The 25,049-nt window shown below is 42.7% G+C and overlaps 1 protein-coding gene across 4 annotated transcripts in view; it reads right to left on the bottom strand.

The window, feature by feature from the left end:
- The window catches only part of VIT (vitrin), a 104,644-nt gene that overhangs the window by 60,943 nt on the left and 18,652 nt on the right, over positions 1-25,049 (bottom strand). For all 4 annotated transcript variants that reach the window (XM_038561262.1, XM_038561260.1, XM_038561261.1 and 1 more), the window contains exons 2-4: positions 21,949-22,018; positions 13,194-13,259; positions 546-702 (exon numbers count right to left, since the gene is read on the bottom strand). In XM_038561262.1, coding sequence (XP_038417190.1) covers positions 546-702; positions 13,194-13,259; positions 21,949-22,000 — 275 coding nt within the window. In that variant the 5' untranslated portion in view covers positions 22,001-22,018. The remainder of the gene's footprint in view (positions 1-545; positions 703-13,193; positions 13,260-21,948; positions 22,019-25,049) is intronic.

Here is a 25,049-nt window from a genome sequence, read left to right as displayed (position 1 = left end):
AGGCCTTTGAATCCTGTGAAGGTCACTTCTGGCTCTCCTCATTTAGGCAGCGACTTAGTTTGAAGCATGTCCCGCTTCCTGTCCTCCTCCCTGGATCCTAAACCAACAGCTGACTAAGCAGTACCACCTGTCACCCTCCTCCTCATGTTTCCTGTTCTACTTGTCTCCCGGCCATTCACCGCAGCTGTGACATTTCTTCTCCTGACTTCCAGGCCATCCTTAGTCACATCCCTATTATTTCCTTACTCAGCACACACAGGTAGAAAAAATGTGCTTTATGTCACTGAGAACTTTGGTTTCCTTGTCATGAACATGAGAGAGTAGAATTCTCCTTGGTGTAAAGGGAAGTCGTTGCTTTCCACAGAGCGCTGTGAAAGGAGATCCAGGACCACGCATGGCTTCTGCGTAATCCCTTGGGATACGGTTGCCATAAGCCATAGGTGGTACAGGATACTCAGTTACATTTGTACCGTTTTGCTTGCTAAATCAGGCAACCCTGCACTGGGAACTCTCTGCCCACAGCCTGACTGCTTGGAGTTACCCACCTGTGAATCGCAGCACCACACACACTGGAGTAGGACGCATAGATGTCTGTGCCATAAACATGGTATTTGGGGTCTTGGCATCCTGCTGGACATTTTACAACGAACTCAGGATTGATTATCTTTCCAGCTTTGACATCACAGTTGATCTGAGGCACATCTGGGAAAGCAAAATGAGGTCAAAATTACACCTAGTGGTATCAGCTTTATATAGGGGTGACTCTGTTAGGTCATAACTGCTCATTTACTTAATCTCCAAAAGCCAGAGCCTGGGCTGACCCTGAGTCCTTTCCATATAATGAAAGCAAAGATATAATTAGGACATTCCTCAGACTAAAAGAACAACAGTCACCATCCATTGCATTTAACCTGCTGAGAACAAAAACAGAGTTGGAATCTTGTGCTTCTCCAGACAACTGAAGAGGAGAGGTCTGGGAAAAGACTGCCTCAAGGGGTCAGAAATGTCACCTTAAGCAAGCCCATGGCTGGAGAACACTGGTTTTTCAGATGCTCTGGGGCTAGTCCAGGAAGAGACCTCTTAGACAGGCTTACAGGACAAAGGGAAAGTATTTCAGGAAGAGTAAATGAGGGGCCATGGGCCCAGGGCCAGGTGGCCAGGACGAGGTTGGCCTGCTGGTGCGGAGGCCCTATGCTAGAGCTGGGTAGGAGAACGAGGATTAGCAGGGCTAGGCCAGGCAAGGGAGGCTTCAGTGCTTGTGTTCCATTCAGGAGGTGGGGCACAAATGGAAGGTTTCTGGGCAGGGGAGACAGATAATGAAAGAGATCTTTGATCATGGTCCTAGATAACAGGTCCTAGATCCTGGGTTAAGATGAGAGTGATCTTTACTCATTTGCTTCAACACTCGGTGGAAAGCTAGGAACTCTCCCAAGGAGCATCCAGGGGAAGTTCATTCTTTTGTCTCTCCTTTCTGGCTTTGTTACAGCCATTGCCAGTCTGGAACCATCCATCAGGCAAGTCTTCTAGAGCTGAAAACCTGCCTAGGAATGAGGTAGCATGGATTCTCTAGTGGCAGGACCCAAAAGGGGGCATAGCTGCATCGTTCCTGAAAAACTTGCCCTCAAAACTCCTAGATGATGCTGTACTGGTGCCCCCGTAGCTGGGAATATATTCCGTTCAGGCCCTGTTCTTCACAAGGGACTCTGAAATGGGAGCCTAGTTCAGAGACTGAGCAGGCTCAGGAGGAGTCCAGAACCCATCAGATGTGAGGGTTGGCCAGCCCACCAGGTTGTGTGGCCACAAGGAGGTATTTGGAGGAGTCAAGTGGTCACTGCCTTCACAAGTAGGACTGCTATGTGCCAATGACACCAGCTAGAACCAAGCTAGAACTAAAGGGGAGACTTTCTTACAGAGGCAAATTTTGCAAAGAACTTTCTAGTGACTGAAGTTGTCCCCAAAGGAACAGGCTGCCTCATGAAGCAGTGCGTGAGCGGGAAGTGCGCAAGCAGGGACTGAGCAGTTGGAGAGGGGACTTCTGCGTTGGGCGGGAGGTAGGAATCAAGCCCCGCCCAGGGCTAAGCGTCCGTGATTACACGCAGGGATCCAGGCTCTCTGCCAGCCCACCCACCCTCTGACTGGGTTAGGAGATGGTCTCAGAGTTGTTAATGGCTTCCAGCTGCATCCAAGACACACACACTTTTTTTTTTTTTTTTCCTTTTAACCCTTATGTACCTGAACAGAGCAGAGCTGGGTTTTCACTCAGGGCAGAGAGAAGTGAAGTTAGAATTCCTGCTCTTTTTCCTAAACACTCCTCCCAGCCGACCTTGGCTGGGCAGGGCTGGGCAGGGCTGGGCAGGGCTGGGCAGGGCTGGGCAGGGCTGGGCAGGGCTGGGCAGGGGTGGAAGCCCTTCCCCTGGGGGCGGGGGTGGGGGGTGGGGGTGGGGGTGGGCAGGCTGATCACAGACTCAGACAATTTGTGGTCTAGGTTAAGAAGCAGAGAGCTGCGCTCGGAACAGCCTGCGGTTTTCTCCTGCCCACCGCAGGTTGCCTCCTCTCCAAAGCTGTTTTCCTTTTATCTTTCATTCTTTTAAATCCTGATACTCAAGGTTGCATTTACTATTTTGAGCCTTAGAATACACACACACACACACACACACACACTTTTTTTTTTTAAGGCAATTTGGGGGCTGGGGATGCCAGGATAGTCTCTCCTTAAATGAGTTAATTGATCCCTGGGTGTAATCGGATGTGTTCAGCTCTCCTCCCTTCTGCACACCACTTCTCTGCTCCCAAGTGCATCTGCTCCTTCACACGGACACAAAATGGAGCATGTCTTCCTGGTTCTTAGGTATTTGACCTAGGAGGTGACCAGCTCCATTAACCGGGATGTAATTTGGATGTGACATTGGCTCCTGGAGGTTTTGGCTCTCCTGGCAGGCCAACCCCAATCTCCCAGAGTGGAATATATGGGGGCCTATCTAGAAGCTTAATTGCATGTGTGTGACCTAAGGATCAAAGCTATTGAAAGATTCAGGGTGTTCACAGTACATGCAAAGGGTTTTCTGTGAATGAGTTGGTTTAAAAAGACAAAGGGGAAAAACATCACAGGGGAATATTTTGCTTCCTGCTAATCAAGTTCCCCTTTCTCCTAAGGGGGTTTGTTTGTTTGTTTTGTCTCAGTTTTTACAAAGGAAGTACATAAAATAAGATCTGTTTTAACTGCACCCAGTTGGATTAGTAAAATCAGTGAATTAACTCAACCTGTAGCAGGGAAAAATGGAATCAAGCACATAGGCTCATGTGCTTTGGAAAAACAGGGTGCAATGGCAAAGTGTGGCTAAAGGTCAAATGTTTGTTACATTTGCACAGAAAATTAAGCTGGAGAGAGTGAGCTAATTAACAGTAATTGCCAAAATCACTGGAAAGTGTAATGTCTGAATCCAGCCTTGGGAAGAAGTGGCCATTTGCGTCTTTTTGGCCACTCTTCTTTGAGTATGGAAACCACGGTTCAGTTCTCTCCAGAATTCTCCCGGTTGTTTGTCAAGTAGTCTGTTTTTTGTAACCTCTGAGAATCTTTCCTCCATCCGCTTAAGGCCCAAACTAAGTGATTTCTCTTTGCATTTCCTTGGAGCACTTTTGAACTACTCGATCTTACAGCTTAGGTTTTCTTTCTCTTTCTCTTTTGTTGTTTGGATTCATTTTCATATCTCCCTTTATCCTTCTCTGGGTGTTACCTCAGATGTGCAGACATAAGACTTCCTTCAGGGGACAAGTCAAAATTAAGGCAGCTCAAGAGGTATTGTCCTCAGGTCTGAAGGGAGCAGGACATTGGCCAACATTTGGCCAACGCCCAGAGTTTGGGGATGGGAGGGCACTACCTTCCCACTGTTGACCACTGTTGAGGAGCACTTAGAAGTCGTCAAAAGGTTTCCCACCAGGAACCTCTGCAGAAAGTAAGGCAAGAGCAAGAGCCTCTTCCATTCCTTCCTGAGTGAATAGTTACCGTGATAGTGAGGGAGCCCTGGCTAAAGTCACAGAGATCCTGGGGTTGCGTAGAACTGCTTGGGTGGAATCTTTGCACAGAGACCTGTTCCTTGGCCATGTGCTCTTCTTCTCCCTCAGAGGATGCCTTGTCTTCTCATGGTTACTATCACTTTCGTGACCAAACTCAACATTAGAGCATCCAGCAATCTGCCAAGGATTTCTTTGCAGGGGTCCTTGGCACCAGCCACAGGCAAAAGAAAACCACTTGTAACCTGGATGTTTAGAACTAAAGGATGACCTACAGAGGCTGCTCACTGAGGTCCTGTGTTTGCAGTATGGATCTCGGAGGTTCCTGGGCAAAACAGGTACTGTCTGAGCCACTATTTCATGTAACACTGAAATCTTAGAGGCAGGACTGCACATGCTTCTGCCCTGGGTTGGGTCCCCTGCCTGATCTAATAATGGATCGGGTGATGGGTAATCAGACAGGGGGATGTCACATACAACAAGCCTATGACATTGCAGGCCAAATCAAAGGGAATACTCTACTACTTGCTGTTTTCCATTCATCTTTTTGCTGATTCCAGGCAAGCTACATTGCTTTTGGAAAACAGATTTCCTAATCAGTTAAGAGAAAGCCATTGTAAGCTTGCCTCCTGGTTGTTTATGAGGAGGAATTGTTATAACATAAAAGCACTTACACATAAGTAGCTTTGATATGAAATTTGATTTTGTTAGACTATGATATCTAACTAGAGCAAAATCCTCTTTTGGGAGAATTATACAAAAATGTTAATTTAATGAAATAGAAATGACCATTAAATAAAATTTGAAGATGAATGTTTCATTATCCCTGATCCTGACACCCAGTGATCAGATCATGGTAATCTTTCCTTTACACTGAATTCTTTTGCAAAGCATTCTTTCCCATTTTTTAAAAACAGTCCTCAACCACTTGAATCTTTGGGTAAAAACCATCAGTACCTTTTTTGCTGATTGTGGAAAAACTCTAAAATTCTTAAGACTTTTCTATAGTCTCCTCCATGGAACTTCTGGGATTGCCAATATTGTTCCTGGTACTTTTCAAATGCATATTATCTTGCAAACTTGCCTCATATCATTTCTACCTGGAACCCTTTTCTTTTTATCTGTTTAAATGCTACTACTTTTCAAGGTCCCAGTTTCAGTTGTATCTTCATTCATGTACTAGAATATATACTTTCCAAAGGTAGGAATTTTTGTCTGTTTTGTTTACTGCTGATCAAGAATGTCTGCTGAGGGGTACCTGGGTGACTCAATCAGTTAAGTATCTGACTATTGGTTTTGGTTCAAGTCATGATCTCAGGTTCCTGAGATCAAGCCCCACATCAATCTCTATGCTCAGTGGGGAATCTACCTGAGACACATCAAGCAACAGTTGAGGGAAAAATAAGACATATGATGGAAATTGTTTATAAGGACAGGCCCAGTAAGAAGCATATCCCACAACAGGTAACTCCAAGCTCAAGCTTTAAGCACTTCAAAAAATCTGTGAAGGTTGGTCCTTCTAATCAGGTTTGAGAAAATACCTTTATCCATATGCCATGGAAAGACAATGATGAAGGCATGATCGGATAACAGAGGTTAATCTATCTGGGCAACAGAGCTTTTGGGTAACTGCAAAAGTTTGTATCTCTAAAAATAACCTATTTTTAGTTTACAAAGGACTCTAGTACGCATTTTTTTCACTTGCCCCTTTCAAAACCTTGAAAGGTATATTGTTGCTGTATTTCAGAAAAGTAAGTTGTTCAAGCTCAGATACCAAGTAAGTGGCAGAGGGAGCACCTGAACTCAGGCCCTCTGGCTTTAAAGCCAAAACTTTGTCACCTCTACCTGGGTGCTTCTTCCAACTGAAGAGAAAGAGTTAAGTTGCTGTTCCATACTCTAATCTTTTTTTTAAAGATTTTATTTATTTGACAGAGAGAATGAGAGAACACAAGCTGGGGGGAGTGGCAGGCAGAGGGAGAGGGAGAAGCAGACTCCTTGCTTAGCAGGCAGTGCAGAGCTGGGCTCGATCCCAGGACCCTGGGATCATGACCTGAGCAGAAGGCAGAGGCTTCACTGCTTAACTGACTGAACCACCCAGGTGTCCCCTATACTCTGATCCTACAGGGCTTTTCTGAATGCAAAGATCACTGATAACCATCACCAGGTGAATATTTCTTGTGTATAGGTTATGTATTTGTGTGCACGCACATGTGTGTATGCATCTGTGCATTTATCCCATTGTTTTCCTGTTATTCTTGAGAATTGCCATGATAGAGTTTATTCAACTAAAAATCTGCAAAACAGAGAGTGCACTTCTCTTCTCACTCCCACATCAGAAGGAGGGCTAGAAAGTTAATCCTCTTCCTTTTTTCATGGTCTGAGAAAGGGCACACACACACCCCAATTTGTGTGGAGAAGGCACTGGTATCTGAGGAAGCAAGCACACACCAGGGATTCCTTACAAGTTGCTACAGCTAACAACATGTGAACCTACTCAAGAAGCTGTGTGCATGTTATACCCAAATCTGAAAACCACCTAGAGCTGTGTATCTCTTCATCAGTGTCCGATGCACTAAATAACCAAGTCCCAGAACAATTACCTCTTCATGCCCAAGGCAGTACCGCTGGGAATCATCAACCTTTCAAGGCTGATTGCAAAGATCTTTCCATGCCTTACAAGGTATTAAGGTTAACTTATTGGAGAGAACTCTGTGAATTAAATGTTGTACATTTCACCGCAAGCTAAGCCTATTTCAACAGATTCAGACGTAGTGGAAATATTTCAGAATGTAGCTTCACTGCCTGTGGAGAATATCTTACTATTGCTTATTTTGCTGACTGTTGGCTTCTCATGTAGATGGCTCAGAAGACTCTGAGGGTCCCCGCAGTAATGAATGGCCAAGAACAAAGCTTCTCTGACTGGCCTTGCCTAGTCCTACTCTACCTCCCTGCTGCATCTCCCATGACCTCCCACACTTAAACCAACTGCATCACTCACTGTTTCCTGACCTCATCTTCCACTTTTTCCCCAGGATGTTTCTGCTTAGTCTACCTGGAAAGCCCTCCCACCTACTTCTGCCTGTAAAATTCTACTTATCATTCATGTCCTACCTCAAAGGCTCCTTTATGAGATCAGTAGGAATCCTATTTATATATCCCTTGTTATTCTTATGTAATGATTTACCACATTTTGCTTTTTTTATAGTGGGTTTTTGCTGTTCATTTGTCCATCCATTCAGCAAACCCTCAGGGAACACTAATCATGTCTTCATGTTGCTTTTGGTCTAGCTGTCAAGATAGACTGAAAAAGCTCTATAAGATATGTGACAAGTACAGAGCAGAGGAAGTGCAGTGTACACAGGAGCCATCTAAACCAGTTTAGTGTGTGTTTTGGGGATGGGAATTGGGTCCAGAAAGTCTCACCTTTGCATAATTTTATTTTATCTGATATAAGATCAAGTGCTCCATAAAGTCAGAGAAACTGCAGGATGGAAAGCTGGTAACATGTTCCAAGGAGTTGATCACCATGGCTCTCGCCTGTGTGATGGCAACTCAGCTAAACCCACTTAATTCTGAAGCCATTGCTTCTGAGGCTCTTCTCAGGCTTTCTTACATGTAGAAAAGCTATTGAGATTTGATAACTTGAAAGCTTTTCTTTCTCTACAGACACTGACAGGCAGGGATTGTTTTAGAGTTGGTGGACATAATTTAAGGGGAAACCTATGATGTGTTTCTTACACTGTGGGCTGAAATATTCATGGGTTGAAGAGTAGACCCTTTTTAATGTGTAATCTACACATAAATGAAGTTAAACCTTAAAATTCATAAGGTATCGTGATTGCTTTAGGATAAGAGTGTTATGAACACACCTAAACCCTTCAATATTATTTGTAGCCTTCCACAATCAAGAAAAAAAATGCAGCCACATTTTGGTCATTTCTTAGAAACTGCTTGAGTAGGTTTGTGCTGGCTAAATCTACCACTGAGGTTCCTCTAAGTAAGGTCAGCTCCATGGCTCCGAAACATAACAGAGCAATGAAAACCTTGAAAAATCACCTCTAAAAATAAACTTGGTAAAACTCTCATTTCATATAGTATGGTGACCTTTACCATGGATCACACAGCAGGTTAATTTACTGAGACATTAACTTATGTTTATTTTCATTGTATTTTTCCCCCTCATACTATTCTAAGAAGGCATTTCTTCTTAGAAGAAATTGGCAATTGTCTTTTCCCACCTCCCAAAGTCAAGATTGCAAGAGAGGAGGCAGAGTTACCCAAAGAAAACTCTCCCTCAGGCATTAATAATTAGTCTCTCCAAATTCCCCTTGTTTGAGGGCCCTGGGCTTGGTCCACCCAAAGAGCAATATAGAGAAAATGATCTTCCAACACTGGGAAGGTGGGAGTGGGCTAGTAGGTCCCAGTAGGGAAAATGTCCCTGTTCCCTGACAGCTGCCTTGGAGGAGCATCATCTTGGAGCAATACCTGGTGTGGTGCCCTCTCAGGTTGAAGCCTTAGGTGTGGGACTTCCCCATCTTTCCCAAGCTGCCACCATTCAGGAAACAATGGAGGGCCCAACTTCTACAGGTATCATGGGCTTGGATGCTAAGCAGTGCAGAGGACCTCTCTGAGTGTTGTAGATTGCACAGGCCTTCCAGGGGCTGGTACAGGGAAGGAGGAAGCCCCTGTAGTGATGGAATTTTAATTTCTCAGCCCCTAGGAGTTGGCAGTTTGGAGTCAGACTTGATTTGATGTGGAAAATGAGGCAATGTGATAAGCCAACTATGATGGAATAACATTGTGCCCAATACAACTGTGTAAGTGAAAGCAAAATATTAGCTTGAAATGAATGATCTTGTGTAAGTGGGAAGAGTAGGTTTGTGAGAAATTGTCTTTCTTTCTTTCTTTCTTTCTTTCTTTCTTTCTTTCTTTCTTTCTTTCTTTCTTTCTTTCTCCTTCCTTCCTTCCTTCCTTCCTTCCTTCCTTCCTTCCTTCCTTCCTTCCTTCCTTCCTTCCTTCCTTCCTTCCTTTCTTCTTTTCTTTGCTTTCCCTTTTGTAAAACCCCCATGCCAGATTATTTTCTACATGTACTACCTTATTGGTCCAAAGGGCCCCCAGTGGTGCTAAGTGATGTCCATGAGGGCCTCTGGAGGGCCATGGGTAGACCAAAGAGATGGAAAAAAAGGAAAGGAGATGAGAAGAAATAGAAATGAAAAGAAGTATGGAGGAGAGAATGTGACAATTACCTAAAGCAGAGTAACCCTACCTGTATGCCGAAGAGATGCACTCATATAGCGTCTGGCTTCCAGCCAGACCAAAGGAAGATATCCATGCTAGTTCCTCCTTTTCCTGTTACCTTCACATCTCTTCTACTTTATTTCCTATTCAGTCAGCCTGTGTTCATCCCACACCCTCCTCTGGCTCCAGGCAACAGGTATTTCATTCCTTGGTCCTGGTAGCTTGGGAGGAGGCACAGGGAAAGCATCTGGGGTGGCACCTCACACAGACATGCATTTCCAATCTGGCTCTGCCAACTCATGGCACTGGGTCTTGGGTACTAGATCCTCAAGAGTCAAGAGCAGCGCTGCATGCATAGTAGGGGGCAGTGTCCACTGACCAACTCTCGGATTACTTTCTTCTTGCTATTTTACCTTCAGTCCTCTGGGTGGGGGGAACCATTAGTCTTGAATGAACAGGCGCTAGCAGAGGGCTGGCTAGAAGAGAGCTCAGAGGGCAATGAAGAGTACCTGTGATTCTGCATTCGGATCTGGAAGCAACCCTCATTTGGGATAGCTCTTTGTTCCACGGGTTCTCAGATTCCAGCAGGCATTGGAATGACTGGAGGACTTGCTAAAACACGGATGGCTGGGCCCTGGCCCACGTGTGCCTGATTCCCACAGTCTGGGCTGGGCAGGGTTGGTGCTGCTGGTCCAGGAACTGAAGGTTCCTGGCCCGGTCTGTTCGCACACTGAGGCCAAAGTGATTTGTTGAAAGCCTTGCTTTTATGATTTCCCCTTTCTGCTTAAAACTCTTTAGTAGCTCCCTGTAAGGTATACTTTGAGATGTCAGCTGTAAGAGTAAAATGATGAAGTGTTCCTTGGAGGAGGGGGACAGAGGCCACTGCCTCACTACTTTTTCCTTGTAGGGTAGGGTGTCTCCTTGAAATTTGGGCCAGAAAAAGGGCCCACCTTTTGATTTTATGATGCAAAGTCTTCAACCTTCTGATCCATGGATCCGTGTATACTTATTGCCAGGAGGGGCTCAGGGGGGGTCCAGGTGGACAGGGGACAACCACAAGGTGCATGCATTCATCTCTCAGGGAGATGAGAGAAGATGTAATTCTTCTGTCTTCCACTTCACTATACACCTTTGTGTTCAGACTTGGTAGATACTTTCACTGTCCCTGCACATGCACATAAGTCTGTATGCTTTTTCTAACAAATTGCGTTCTTTCTCCTTTCTCTTCATTTGTTGGCAGAAAGGGTTGTGTTGTTGTTGTTGTTGGCAGGATGTTCTCATTTTCCTAGCGCAACCCTAACCAGCTTCCTCTTCTCTGAGAACCACCCTGTAGCCTGAGATGATGCAATTTGGTTCTCTCTCCCAGGAATTTGGACTCGGTATTGAAAAACACAGTGTTCACAGAGTTGGGGGAGGGAAAATAGAGGGAAGGGAGAGAGGGAACACAGAGTTGAAGGAAGCAGTGAGGCAATAGAGAGAAGCAGAAGTACTGATTCTTGAGGCCTTTTCATCTGGGATACAGTTCCAGGGAGTTCCAGCTGCCATCCCAAGAGCCACCCCATGTTCTCCCAAAAATCCCCTTTGGATTTATGTGAATTATATCAAAATAACTGTACTGAGATATTCCCATTACCCTCATCAGGAAGTCCGATTCCTGGACATGGTGGTAACAAAGCTCTCCATGATCTGACACCTGCTTACCCCTCCATCTCAGTCTCTCAATACATTTACTTTCTACTCTATATTTCAGTCATATTGGGCTGCTTTTTAGCTCTTTCCACTCTTTAGGTTTTGGGCATGCTGTTTTTCTCTCTGCTTGTAACACTCTTTTCTCCTCATTTCTGCCAGTCTATACCTATTTGGTCTTCAAATATCAGTGTAGATAGGTTGCTTCCTCCAGGAAGCCCTCCCAGATATACAGCTTCTCCTCCACATTCTTGGAGTACCTTTTGCTGCCTGGTGACCTGTCTTTCGTTCTAGATTTTGATCTCTGCGAGGGCAAAGACAGAGTCATAATCACTGTTGTATCATATATGGTACCTGATACTTGGTGGGTACCCAATAATTACGTATAAAATGAATGAATGGCATGCCTCCTTGCCATCAGTCACCTGGACCTTAGTGGCAGACTGGCAACCTTGAAAAGAAAAAAAAGAAAAACTGCTTTGGCCTCAAGCTATAGACAGTCAGTTGGAAATACTCCTGAGGTAAAGAATCAGATACTGCCATGGTTTGGGAATATCCTATTACCTTCATTGTATCTCCACCCCTCCCCCCCACTTATTTAATGATTGTGCCAGAGTTTCTAATTAGAGAAAAGGCCTCATGCATTTATTGATTCAAATGTGCTGTATCACCAGGGAGATTTTGAGTATAAGGTTAGAATTTAGCATATCAGAAACTCAATCCATTTGAGATCTCTCAAAGAGGTTTGCCCTGGGGTCATTTAGCACAGCCTTTCATAGTCACTGAAAACGGTTGTCATGGTAATCATGGACCTTTTCAAGATTTTTGTATATGAGTTAATGAAGATACTGGGAACAGCCCAAAGGAATTCATACTTGGGTGTGCATTTGTCTCCATATTAACCCAATCATTGTTTTGAACACACATCTGCCCCTGGGCTGATTCTCTTGGCTCTTGGTACTGACAGGAATAAATAAGCAACTGATTCCTTTTTTAGTATTTTCGGCTTGGAGGCTGTGGCTGGCTGCCCTTTTGGTCTCATTTCAACAGGAAATCCCACATGGAGGGTTTAAAGGAGCAAAAGGAAAAAAGAATGGTGTGCGAAGCAAATATCTTTCTTTTACTTCGAATTATTAATGTTGCTGATTTCAATCATCTAAACTTGATGCCTACAAAGAAGTTTCAGTTGCGGAGTGCACACAAAGTTAACCGTATCTATAGCATTTCTCTTATGGTCCTTTATAAATATGCCTTAACTTAGGCCTCCATCAAGTCTACAGATTTAGGTCCAGATATCTCAGTGTGCTTATAGCATTTGAGTGTGAGCATTTCCATCTATGTCCTGTCCTGCTAGTGATTTCCTGATCCATTCTTCCTTCTTTCCTGTAATACAAACCCCTTACTTTTAGCTTAGGCATGTAGATGCTTGAAATCAAGACATTTCCCATTCTCCCTTAATGCTGGCCAGTGGTATTTAAGTAGAAGCGGTGTATTTGATTTCCTAGGCTTATCTTTAAAGAAGATGGGTTTGCATCCTTCTTCATCCCTTCCTACTGCCTGGAATGTGGACATGACGGGTGGAGCTGAAGCACCCATTTTGGACAATGAGTCAAGAGCCATGTTGAGGAAAGCAGAATGACAAGACAGGAGGAGCCTGGGTCTCTGAAGATTACAAAGCTTCCATAAAAGCCCAGACTGACTATGTTTACAGGAGAGACAAAGAGACTTCAGTCTTATTTAAGCAATTGTTGTTGTAGATTTTCTGTCATCTAATCTTAACTGATATACCATCCAAAAATGAAATTTATTTTTCCTCTTTCCACTGAGTAGATGTGAAACTTTATGGGCTTTTCTGTGAGATTTACCTTCTGATCCCAGAGCATGCTGGAAGGAGGGCTGGTTTGTATTAGCGAGACTGAATTTTCTGGTATGGGGAATTGACATTTCAATGGCAAGAAAATACCTACTCCAGCCTAGCCATAGAGATATAGTGTTGCCTGGTCTTTGTATGTGCATTTTCAAATTTTCCAGTATAATGGAACCATATATCTTTCACCTAAAATCAGCACTCCTATCTCAAGTGCTTTTTGGAACAAAGTAGGTGATAAACAATGATCATTAGTCATCAGTCTGAATGCAAAGCAATTGAAGTAAGACAGAAAAACCCCCAAACTTCCAAATTATCTGAAACAAATGTAACAGCCCTCTACATGGGAGACGCAAGCCTTACTCTAATAAGGAATTGCAATTTTACTTACTGAACTTGGGCCTTTTAATCTTCTTGGTCGTGTCTTTATTTGAGTGTATTCCAGTCACCAGCAAAACTACATGGAGAAAATGAAAGAAAATATAGTCAATATCATTTTACCTAAATACTTCCTCCCTCTGACCCTTATCTTGGCTTTCATCACATGTTACAATATTCTTATGGATGGAACTAATGTTCCCTGGGGAAATAAGGTGAATAGTTTGTGTACTTGTCTTGGCTCCTGCTGAAGGAGGCTTCCAAAAATGCCTCTTGGGCACCTGTTCTCTGTTTTGCTTCTTTGTGTTTCACCACACCAACTCTGCCCTCTTTATTCCCCAAAGGAGAAAATGTGGGATCTGAGAAGTCCACTCACTGCTTGGTGCCAGAAATAAACGATGGAGGTAGGCTGAGCACCAGGCCCTGCTTGCACTCTTTCCTCTGTTCCACATTGAATTTCCAAATCACTAATTTCCAACTGGTCAGAGAACTGTGTAACGGGTGTGTGCACGCGCGCATGTGTGTGTGTGTGTGTGTGTGTGTGTGTGTTTGTGTGTGCGGGAAGGAGAGTGGATTGGAGGGGATCTGTAAAAAGCCCCAGGGGAGGGCTGTCTAGGAAAGGAAGACAAGGGGAAAAGGGGCTAGGGAGAAGAGGGGGGGACTGGTCACAAGGTCTGAGGGGTGACCTGAGTGACCTCTGGTGGTCCACTGTAACAGCACCTCGTTCTGTGCTCCCACAAGGCCACCTGCAGGTAGATGACCTTCCTCCTCAGAAACAGGAGCAGAACAGCTTTTGGATACTGTTCTCTTCAGGAAATATAACAACAGAGCAAGAAGGGGGACGTCTTTATCCTTTAAAATTCCGAGTTGCATTACCAATTTGAGCCTTGTGTTTAAAAAAAAAACCAAGCAAAATTGACCAGTTTTTTCTTATTATCAGAATAGTGCATGTTCTTCATAGAAGAATGTAAAAAACACAAAGAAGTGCAGAAAACATAGATGAGACAAAAGCATAACATTTTCGTTTTTCTCTATACATCTACATATTCATGAGAGTGCTTTTAAACAAATATTTGATCACGCTCATGGTGTTTACAATGTTTTATAACTTACTTGTACTTAAGTAAGTACAAGTAAAAATACAAACATTTTTTTCTTGTCATCAAATGTTCCTTCACAATTAATTTTAATAATTTTCAATACCTGAATGGTATTGTACTGTATGGATGGATCATAATTTAATCAACTTCTGATTCATCTTTGCCTTGATCCTTTGTTATTTCCTCTACAGAAATTTCCAAATAGGATTTATTTTTTTTATAGATTTTATTTATTTATTCATGATAGACACAGAGAGAGAGAGGCAGAGACACAGGCAGAGGGAGAAGCAGGCCCCACACAGGGAGCCTGATGTGGGACTCCATCCTGAGTCTCCAGGATCGCGTCCTGGGTCAAAGGCAGGCGCTAAACCGCTGCGCCACCCAGGGATCCCACCAAATAGGATTTCTTGTCTGAAAGATATGCCCACTTAAAATTTTGATATGTATTGTGAACATTTCTCATAGCATTTAAAAAAAAATTATTCATGAGAGACAGAGAGAGAGAGAAAGCAGAGACACAGGCAAAGGGAGAAGTAGGCTCCATGCAGGGAGCCCAACATGGGACTCAATCCCAGGACAGTATCATGCCCTGAGCCGAAGGCAAATGCTCAACTGCTGAGCCACCCGGGCTGCCCTCTCATAGCATTTTCTTATTAACAACATCTGACAATGTTATCTCTGTACCAATGCTAATTCTACCTGTAGATGGAAAAGCAATATTTTCCTTTCAAAAGGCTAGTCAATTCTCCATTCTTCTTTCCTTCCTCTCTGGGCATCCTACTACTTTACCCATTGCTTAACCTGCCTCTATTGTAGCTACTTTTTTGAGAAACTCACTTTCTGGGTAGAGCTGGCACTCCAGAGTCCATGGAGAGATAATCAAAATAGGCATTCTACTTCCCGGTGTGTGAGTGTGTGTGTGTGTGTGTGTGTGTGTGTGCGCTTAACACAACATAGATGTTCAATTTAGGCATACATGGACTTAGGAATTCTTGAATTGGCAACTACCTTTGAAGTAAACTGTCACTAGGGTTTGTTAAGAAAATTTTTATTTATCTTGTGATTATCTAGCTAATCTGCACCAATGATGCAGTTCCTAAATTATCCCCAGTTTTGACCAGTAGCATTAGCTGAGGCTGGACAGTTGACATACCATGTCCTGAAAGAACAGACACATGAAAGAAAACTGAATACGAACCAAAAGTCTAGCCAAGAGGAATGAAGGCAGACATTTTTTAGGTGTTGTTTACTTCTGGGGTTTGGGTGGGTGTGAGCGTCCTGGAGGTCTAATTTTTATAGTAGTCTCTATGTCATTTACCTCTGTGTGAAGATACATCTTCATTCTATACACAAAAAATGACGAATCCTAGAATATTTTAGAAAACAAGTACTAAATAAAAATGTAGAAGAAGATTAAGCAAGTTAATTAGAAGAAATAATTGAAATAGTAATACATTTGGGTATCAGTTCTTGTGGAAAACCAAAAACTGTCCTTCTGGGCCTGTGTGCCTGTGGCAAGTGGTTTATAAGTCTCCATATCATTAGGACTATAAATATTTCAGTAAGACCTCCCCATCACTTGCATTTGCTCACCCACCACCCTCCAGGCTGAAAACATGCATAGCTGGGTTCAGTTTTACCACAGTGGTTAATAAAGTCATTATTTTCAATGGTACACAGAGGTCCCTCTCCTCAGCTTAGATGCTTGTTAATTAAAACTCCCCAGAAACCACTCCTCAGGGGGAGGGTTGGTCAATAAGGCTGAAAATATGCTTGTGCCCTAGAGTCTTCATTCCTCATCTGTAAGGCTTCTCTTACCATGCTGGAAGTGGTGAATTTGGGAAAGGAAAAAATCAGTCTTGTGTTGCTTTTCTAAGGAAGCCAGGCAGAGCATAGGGATGGACGGCTGATACTCACTTCCAAGTACAAAGTGAACTATAGATCTACCACAAGTAGCACTTTATCAGGCTACTGAGGCTATTAGTGTCTAGAAGGCTTGAGGAAATTAAGTCTAGAGTCCAAAGTTCCAAGGCAATCATGTACGAAATTTGCAGCAATACTTTCCAATTGTTAAAAATTTAGTGTTCTAGTTTTGAATAACACTGAGTAAAGTTCTCATCCTTTGACAGTGGTGCTGCTTGAAATTTCAAAACAAACTAAATGTTGAAATTACTTTTTCAAATAAAAGATTTCCTCCCACCTCTCACTCTCTTCCCCTAGAGGAACCATCAGTATAGTTAAGATGGCTGACGCATAATTGTTTTAAAATTCAATTTAAATAAATGATCATCCTGATAGCTTATGGATAGAGAAATGCAAATGAATTAGCTTAAAACAATGTTCAGTCTCATTAACGGTAAAAAATACAAGCTAAAGCTAAACAATAGGATAGTTTCCCATACCGTGTCAGTAAATACTGAACACAAGATTATATTTAATCCTGGCATGGATTTGAGATTAGGGCATTTAGGTACACTGCAAGTGAAGTCTAAGCAGGTGGAGTCATTCTGGAAGGCCATTTGGTAATGTATTTCAATAGCCTTAGAAATAGTTATATTCTTTGTCCCAGGAAATATACCCCTAGGAATATATCCCAAGTTGTAATTAGAGATAGAGACAAAATTTATGTAAAAATGTTCACTACAGCATTATTTATAACAGCAATCTAGAAATAATGAAATGTTGGAAATGTCCCAACAGTAGGAGTATCCTGAGCATTTATTACAAATGATGTGTTAAAGAATATTAGATGAACTGGCAAGTGCTCAGCTCTAACCTGAAGAATGATTCTGACAAAATTAGAATATATATAGAGAGAAATAAGTGGAACAAACATACCAAAATGTTGATAATGATGGAATTGTCATTTTTATATTTTCTATATTTTCCCCATTTTATAGTATATTCCATATATAAATCCCATACTTTATGTAGAATACATTTCCTTTACAATTAGAAAAAGGCAAGATAAATAGTTTTTTAATTGGGTCATATTGAAATTCTATAGACTTATGATAATAAAAGATGCATACCAAAATCATCAGTAGAGTTAATGGGCACTCGTATCCCAGTTTTCCGGGCCAGTAATGAATTACAATCAGAATTCACTTTCTTTCAAGAAAAGACATGAAGTGCCAGGATATCTAATCAATGATCAAATCAGGAGGTACTTACTTATTATGTATCAGTAACTTTTATAGAAATGCCCCAGAGTAGCCCATAAACTCCTGGTTAGATCCTTCCAGAGCCCCTCCAGATACTAACTCCAATGGTGTTGACAAGGACTCTATCCTTGACCAAACTTTAATGGGGCTCCTCCAAGCCCTCTTCTCAATTGGCCCTTGAACTTGGGCTTTAGTGTCCTTCTTTGTTGGTCCTGCATCACCTGGTTTTAGCAAGAATCTTGTTTAGAAAGAATCCCCCATTCTTGATTCACCCTAGTCTGCCTTTAGCAAGAATCATGTCAGGTAGATTTAGCAAGAATCCCCCACCCTTGATGTCTTCTCTCAGTAATTTCCAGCCACCAACTCCTACAACCTGCTGCTTGGGTAGAAATCTCCATGTTCCTTGTTGTCTTTGGAATTGAGCCCAGGTTCTATAGTGAGATCTCCTCTATTACAGTAGTTCCTGATTAAAATCTGTTTTTATCACTTTAAACGCTGTCCAGCCCTGGTTCTCTTTTGGTGTCCACAATGCCTTCCTGAATACTGATTTACAAAGCAGATCATTTTAAAGCAGTTCAGATCTCCCCGGTGATTTAATTTGGTATTATGTACTCTATGTACTCAATGAAACATCTAGCATCAAATAAATCAGAGCTTCATAGCAAAGACAGGACAACTTATTCTCTACAATCACATAAATCATAAAATTATGCTTCAAATCACAGAATATTAAAGCTGAGAGGAGCTGTGTAGACTATCCCTTTATTTTATAAAAAAGAAACAAAGGTCAAGGTTAACACCTTGACTAAAGCTGCACTTCTTTGGGGGCAGAACTTGGAACCAGAATGGAAATTTGCAGGCTACTGCCTCAGCCCATTTATTCCACTTGCTCCTGGTAAGTGCAGTTGTTGATTATATGCAGTGCTCCAAAACTCTGCTGTATCAGAAATTCATGCATGTCTAAAACAAACATGCTAGCTCTGATATATATTAAACACCTAATTGACATTAATTTAGATGGTTTTGGGGGGATCATTGGATAGTACGGTGTGGAATTTGGTTTATAGTAAATATTTATTTGAGTCTTTTGGCCAAGTTTCTGGGTCATAGCTTTCCAAACTCTTGAAATTTCCTGACTGATAAGAGCAATAGGGGCACCTGCTGTTATAATATTTGGTTTCTTGTCCTCTGTTCCTGAAATCAGAGCCATAAATGTGAAATAGGTGTCTTGTTATTTGAAACAAGTGCCTTTCAATCACAGTTGAGTTTATATTAATGAGGTAATAACTTCTGAGAATCCCCTAAAGATGAGGGAGCTAGTTGCCAGGGGAACCAACTTCAAATAGAGGGTTTCAGTCCCACTCTCTGATTTCTGGGCAGGGGAGAGGGGCTGAAGTTTGAATCAATCACCAGAGGCCAATGAGTTAATCAATCATGCCTAAGTACTGAAGCCTCCATAAAAAAACAAAAAGTTCAGAGAGCTTCCATGTTGATGAATCAGAATGCTTCTACATGCTACTCTGCTGGATCCCAAACTCTAGGGGAACAGAAGCTCCTTTGTTTTGGACCTTGCCCTATGTATCTCTTTTTCTGGCTGTTAGTTTGTATTCTTCAATATTCTTTGTAATAAACTGGCAATCTGGTGAGTGGTGAGTAAATTGGTTTCTTGAGTTCTGTGAGCCACTCTAGCAAAGTAATCAAACCCAAAGAGGGGATCATGGGAACCTCTGATTTATAGTCAATCAATCAGAAGCACAGTGACAACCTGGCCTGGCAGTTGGTATCTGCAGGGGGGTTGTGTGTGGCAGTCTCGTAGGACTGAGCTCTTAGCCAGTAGAATTTGATGATGTTTCCAGGTAGATAGTGTCAAAATTGAGTCAAACGTAGGACACCCAGCTGGTGTTGGTGAATTGCGTGGTATGGAGAAAAACCCCACACATTGGAATTGGGTACAGAGTTGGACTCTGATACCTTATAAATCTACCATCCTTGAGGAAAGTAATTTATTTCACAATATTTCCTGAGTGCCTGTGAGATGTGCTGAGCACTAAAAATGCAGCAATGAGCAAGACACAGCTCCTGTCTTCAATGAATTCACAGCTTTGGGGGAGGCAGCCTACTGTGTCAAGTTGAATGCCATGCAGCTATGATGAGAATCAATACAGGACACAGTGGAAGCCCTTAGGAAGATGGCCTAATCAGAGGGAGGGTGGAGGGAAGCTCCCTGAGGACAAGTAGGGCTTGTGGGGGTGTGGGGGCAAGAGGAAAAGCATTCCAAGCCAGGGATGCAGTATGGTCAGAGGCCTGGAGGGGAGAAATGATGTGAGCCTCAGGGGACTGAGAAGGTCAGTACTTTTCAGGTCTTTGGAAGCCAGAGTGGATTGTGTGGGGAGCAAGGAGAGAAGACAGCAAGGTCTGTATCAGGAAGGCCTCCCCAGCAAGCAAGGCACTCTTAGAGATGTGGTCCCCATTCCAAAGACAAAGGGGAAACACTGAGGAGTTTAAATCAAGAGTAGTGATCAGACATGGCTTCTAGAGAGATTAATTGGGGTGTGGTGGAGAAGGAGTTAGAGGGGTCAGGATTTGGGGCAGTGAGGCTATCCCAGTACTGAGGAGAGTAACAGAGAAATGGCCCTGGGATGGAGATGAGCAGATGAATAAGAGAGATACTGGGGAGGCAGACCTGTGAGGACACAGAGAGGGCATTGTGTGACAGGAGTCTCCTTTGCCTGCTTTGATTTCTCGCCTTCTGAGTGAGGAGCCCTGAGGGGAGAGAGTTTTGCAGAATGGCAGGCTGTGAGAGGCTGGGGACAAGGAAGGACAGTCAAATCTCTCTTCTTGATTCTGTGATATGGGGACACGCAGACTATGAAATGGCCTCAGGGTTTGCCTGTTTTGTGTGTTCTACAGGAGCTAAGGCCTTCCTATTCCTGACTCTCCATCTGTCCTACATAAGAAACCTACTAACCAGGGGATCCCTGGGTGGCTCAGTGGTTTGGCGCCTGCCTTTGGCCCAGGGCGTGATCCTGGAGACCCGAGATCAAGTCCTACATCGGGCTCCCTGCATGGAGCCTGCATCTCCCTCTGCCTGTGTCTCTGCCTCTCTCTCTCTGTGTCTTTCATGAATAAATAAATAAAATCTTAAAAAAAAAAAAAAGAAACCTACTAACCAGTGGGGGAGTGGGGGAGGGGCAGCCTCTCAAAGGGGAATGAAGGAGCCTGAGCTTCCAGGGTGAATAATCTTTAGCAGGTCGGTGGAGGAGTCTGGACCAGAACCCGTATGTTCCCTTGGACTCTCAGTCTAGTCTCCTTTCACCACGTGAGAGCCGTCTTGCTTTCCCAGTGTCACCTCTTTCTCTTCCATTCCCCAACTCTGCTGTGTAGACTCCCTCTTCACAGACCTTGAACATTCTGACTACATTATAGGTTGAGTTTTGTCCCTTCTAAATTCATATGTTGAAGTCCCAGGCCCCAAAACCAAATCTTACCTCATTTTGAAATAGGTTGGTTGCAGATATAATCATCTAAGTTCTGATGAGGTTGTCCTGGGTTAGTTGGGCCCCTAATCCAATATGACTAGCATTATAAGAAGGGAATACCCAACCACACAGAGGAGGAATGCCATGTGAAGATGAAGGCAGAGATTGAGGTGATGCTAGGAAGTGCCAAAGATGGCCAGCCAACCTCCAGAAGTTGGGAGAGAGGCATGGAACAGAGTCTCCATCACTGCCCTCTGAGGAAACCAACCCTGTTGACACTTTGGTTTTGGACTTCTAGCTTTCAGGACTGTGCGAGAATAAAATTGTGCCATTTTAAATTACCCGGTTTGTGGTGTTTTGTTGTGGCAGCCCCAGCAAATGAATAGACTGCCTGAAAGTTCTTGGCATCTTCCCTGGCAATAGTATCACAGTGACCCACAGGGGCTCTCTATCTGACATGGCCAGGGCACAGCAGGGTCAAGATTAACAGAAGGTTACCCTTGGGCTTAATACTAAACCCATCAACCCCTTTCTCTCTTCTGGGTGAGCTGCTGCTCCTAGAGAGCCTCCCCAAAATTGTGTTCTCTGCTGATAATGGATAAGGGTTTCATCTCTAAAAGCATGAGTCACCGATGGTATGAATAAGGCCATGTCAGTGATAAGAATTTTCTTTTGAGAAATAAGTAACAAGATTCCCAAATTCAGAATCTATAAATACACTCTATCCGAAATATTTGCTAGTTGCTGAAGAAAGCAAGATAATGTGTGTGTATGTGTGTGATATATATATATATATATACACGTTACATATATTTGCTTTATACAAATATATATACACTTGTACATCCTGAATTTGATCTACACTTAACATTATCACTTAAACTTCTCTCTAAAATGTTTATCATAAAAAGATATGCTGTGCTGTTTATATGTTCTGTCTTGGTTTAAACCTTTTCTTGGCAAGATCCTTTGGACCTTAGGAAAATGTTAAAAGTGTATCCAGATACACATATAAAAGTACTTACCAAGGAACATTTCAATAACAGATGCCTTCATAGTGAGGACAACAATCCCCATAAATATCAAAATGGCACCCTGGAGAGGAAGAAACAATAACACCATCACATTTCAGCCAAGAGTTTTGAATTGGATGCGTGGAGTATAGGGAGGGGCTGCTTCATTTTGCACTGCTCCCTGGAGTCTCTGGATTCCAAGCTGCAACTTTCTCTAAGGAGTCCAGCCTCACTGGTACCCAGACAGTCCATCCTTAGGTAGAAAACCCATTCTAGTCACCAGCCCCCATTCTTCAGAGATTTGGTCTTAGAACTGAAGAGGATATAACTCCATAATTTCAGGAATATGTTCAATCAGTCTTCAAATTAAGAGAAAAGTTACACTTATGGTATTGAGAGGAACTTTTTAGATTATAAATAAATGATGCACGTATCATTCATCTAATAAATATTTATTAAATTCCTATTATATGGCTAGGTATTGTTAGGGAAGAGGTGATGAAAATCGAGCAAGGAAATAGTTCTTGCTCTTAAAAGACTTACAGTTTAAGAGAAGTGGGAAAACATACATAGACACAAGTAACCATAACATTAGAAAGTGTGCAGTATAAGGGGAGTTTGTAGACCATAAAGAAGTATAAGGGGAGTTTGTAGACCAGTGGTTCTCAAACTTTGCTGCATATTAGTATCATCTGGGAGTTTTAAAAGACCCTGGTTGCCCAGGCTGCACCTCAGACCAGTTGAATCAGAATCTCTCAAGGTGGGATCTAGGCATTAAATTTTTAAAAAACTCCCTAGGTAATTCCAAAGTGCTGACAAGTTTGAGGACTGGTGGTGGTTCAGAGCAAGATTTCCTGAATCTTACCCCAGGAATCACCCGGGGGTCTTGTCAAAATGCAGATTCTAATCCAGTAGGTCTGAGATAGTGCCAGAGATTCCCCAAGAAGCAAGGGAATTTTAGAGGAAGGAGAGATTATGTCAGCCTTGGGAATAAGAGAAAGTCTCCTAGAGGTGATAGCAATTAGATCAATTTTGAAAGACAGACAGTTTGAACATGCAGAAATAGGGAGAAGTGACCTCAAGTGGAAGGAACAGCATTGGCAGGGGCTCAGAGGTTGGAAATCAGAGTAGGTATAAAGATACTGTTGATATATATGGGGTTTCCTCCTTCTCTTGAGGCTATGAGAAACCCCAAAAGATTTGTTCATTATGCATTACATACAGAGCATATACTCTGCATGGTCTCGAATCTTCACGATAAGCCAGTGTGGTAAATTTTATGATCCCTTCAGGAAATTAAGGCTTAGAAAAGTTCAATGTCACACCCTTGGTGACCAGACAGTCAGTGGGACCAGATTGGAGGTGAGAGTGGTAGGAAGGATCTGCCCTGGGCACAAGCAATAAGGAAGAACATTGTCCATAGAGAATTTAAAGCTTAAGGTTGGTCTGTTTCTTTATTATCTTTCCAGGCTAGCAATTCTAAGCAATGTCAAGAATAAAGCACCTCTACCCTCTGGGGTGGATGGCTCCTGCTACATCCTCTCTGCCCAGTGCCACCGCTGTGGAGCCTAAATCTGGCATTCATACTCTACATACCCCTATGCCCAATGGTGAGCTGCTAAATGTGCTCTCTGGTGGGGGCAGGAGAGCCCCAATTTGTAGCGTTTGTTGATTTCTGTGTGTAAATCTTCCATGGTTGATTTTGAAGCCACCAAGTAGAGAATTGGAAACACAATCTGGTACTAGCTAGGTCCACTGCAAGCTTATATCCAACATTTAGATTCAGGACTATGCAGATTTTATTAACAAAAAGCAATTATAAAATTATGGTTGAGGTAGTACTACATGTACTTGATGCAATTAACTTAAATAAAACTGTTTAGTATATGAAAGATTTTATGACAAACAATTAAATTAGGCAGTAAGAGTAGCCTCAAACGGAACTGATGATTTTGCTAATTTCCAGCAACAATTGCAATGTGTTAAATTTCCTGATAAAGGTAGTTGACTATTGGTTACATAATAGGCAGATAACAGTTTTTAGCTTCAAAATAGAAATAAAACCGTATATACAATCTATTTGCAATTTTAAATAGCCGGGTTGTGTTTTATTTTTATTTTTTTGGCGGGGAGGGTTGTGTTTTAGAAATAGGGTGATAAGTAAAATTTTGCTTGTCTTGACTATTTTGAGAAGCTCCAGAATGACACACGTTTTCAGGCCTACACAATTACCTTTCTTAGGGGATGAATGCAGTATATGAAGTTACCCTACTGCATCCACCTAACCTAGTCCCACCAATCGGTTGTTATTGTTCAGCTTTGCAGATTTCAAGTCACCTTTATTTCTCCTTCTCTCTCCCCATATCTTATCTAGCAGCCAAGCCTTGTTGGTCTACATTTATACTCTATGCAGAAACCGGCCCTGTCTTCTCACCTTTCCCATTGCCATCTGCTCCAGGCTACACCTCCTGTCACCTGGATTATTGCAACCAGTCTCCTAATGAGGCTGTTCCCTTCTCCCTCTGGCTCCACAATCCATACCTAAGCCAGCATGACCCAGTTCAAAGTGCATCAGTTCACAGCATTTCTCAGATCACAACTCGAAAGTGGTCTTACGCAGAATCAAAGCCTAAGTCTTGACAAGTGGCTTATGACAAGTGGCCCCCTGACCTCATTTCCACTCACCCCTCCATATCTCCCTCACTTATTGAGCTCTGGGCACACTGGCCTCCTGGCTGCTTCTAGAACATACATCTCATGGTATCTGCATTTACTGTTTCCTCTACCTGGATGTCTTCCCCAAATGAGAACGTGATTTACTCCCTCATTTATTTCAAGTCTTTGCTTAAATGTTACCTTCTCCTGAGACATCCCCTTACCACCCAGCTTAAATTTATAATCCATGTCCTACCCATCACCAACTGGTATACCCTATTTTTTCTATTATTTTTTTCATGTCACTATTGCCACTGACATACTTTATAGTTTATTTATTTTACTTGTTTATTGTTTGTGTTCTCCACTAGAATGCAAGCTCCATGAGGGCAGGGATTTTTATTTGATTTTTTAATATGCTCAATAAATACACAATGAATCAGTGAGTGAGTAGCTAA

The sequence above is a fragment of the Canis lupus genome, chromosome 17 (assembly GCF_011100685.1).
Source record: "Canis lupus familiaris isolate Mischka breed German Shepherd chromosome 17, alternate assembly UU_Cfam_GSD_1.0, whole genome shotgun sequence".
Classification (NCBI taxonomy): Eukaryota; Metazoa; Chordata; class Mammalia; order Carnivora; family Canidae; genus Canis; species Canis lupus.
This window is presented reverse-complemented; position numbering and strand designations above follow the sequence as displayed.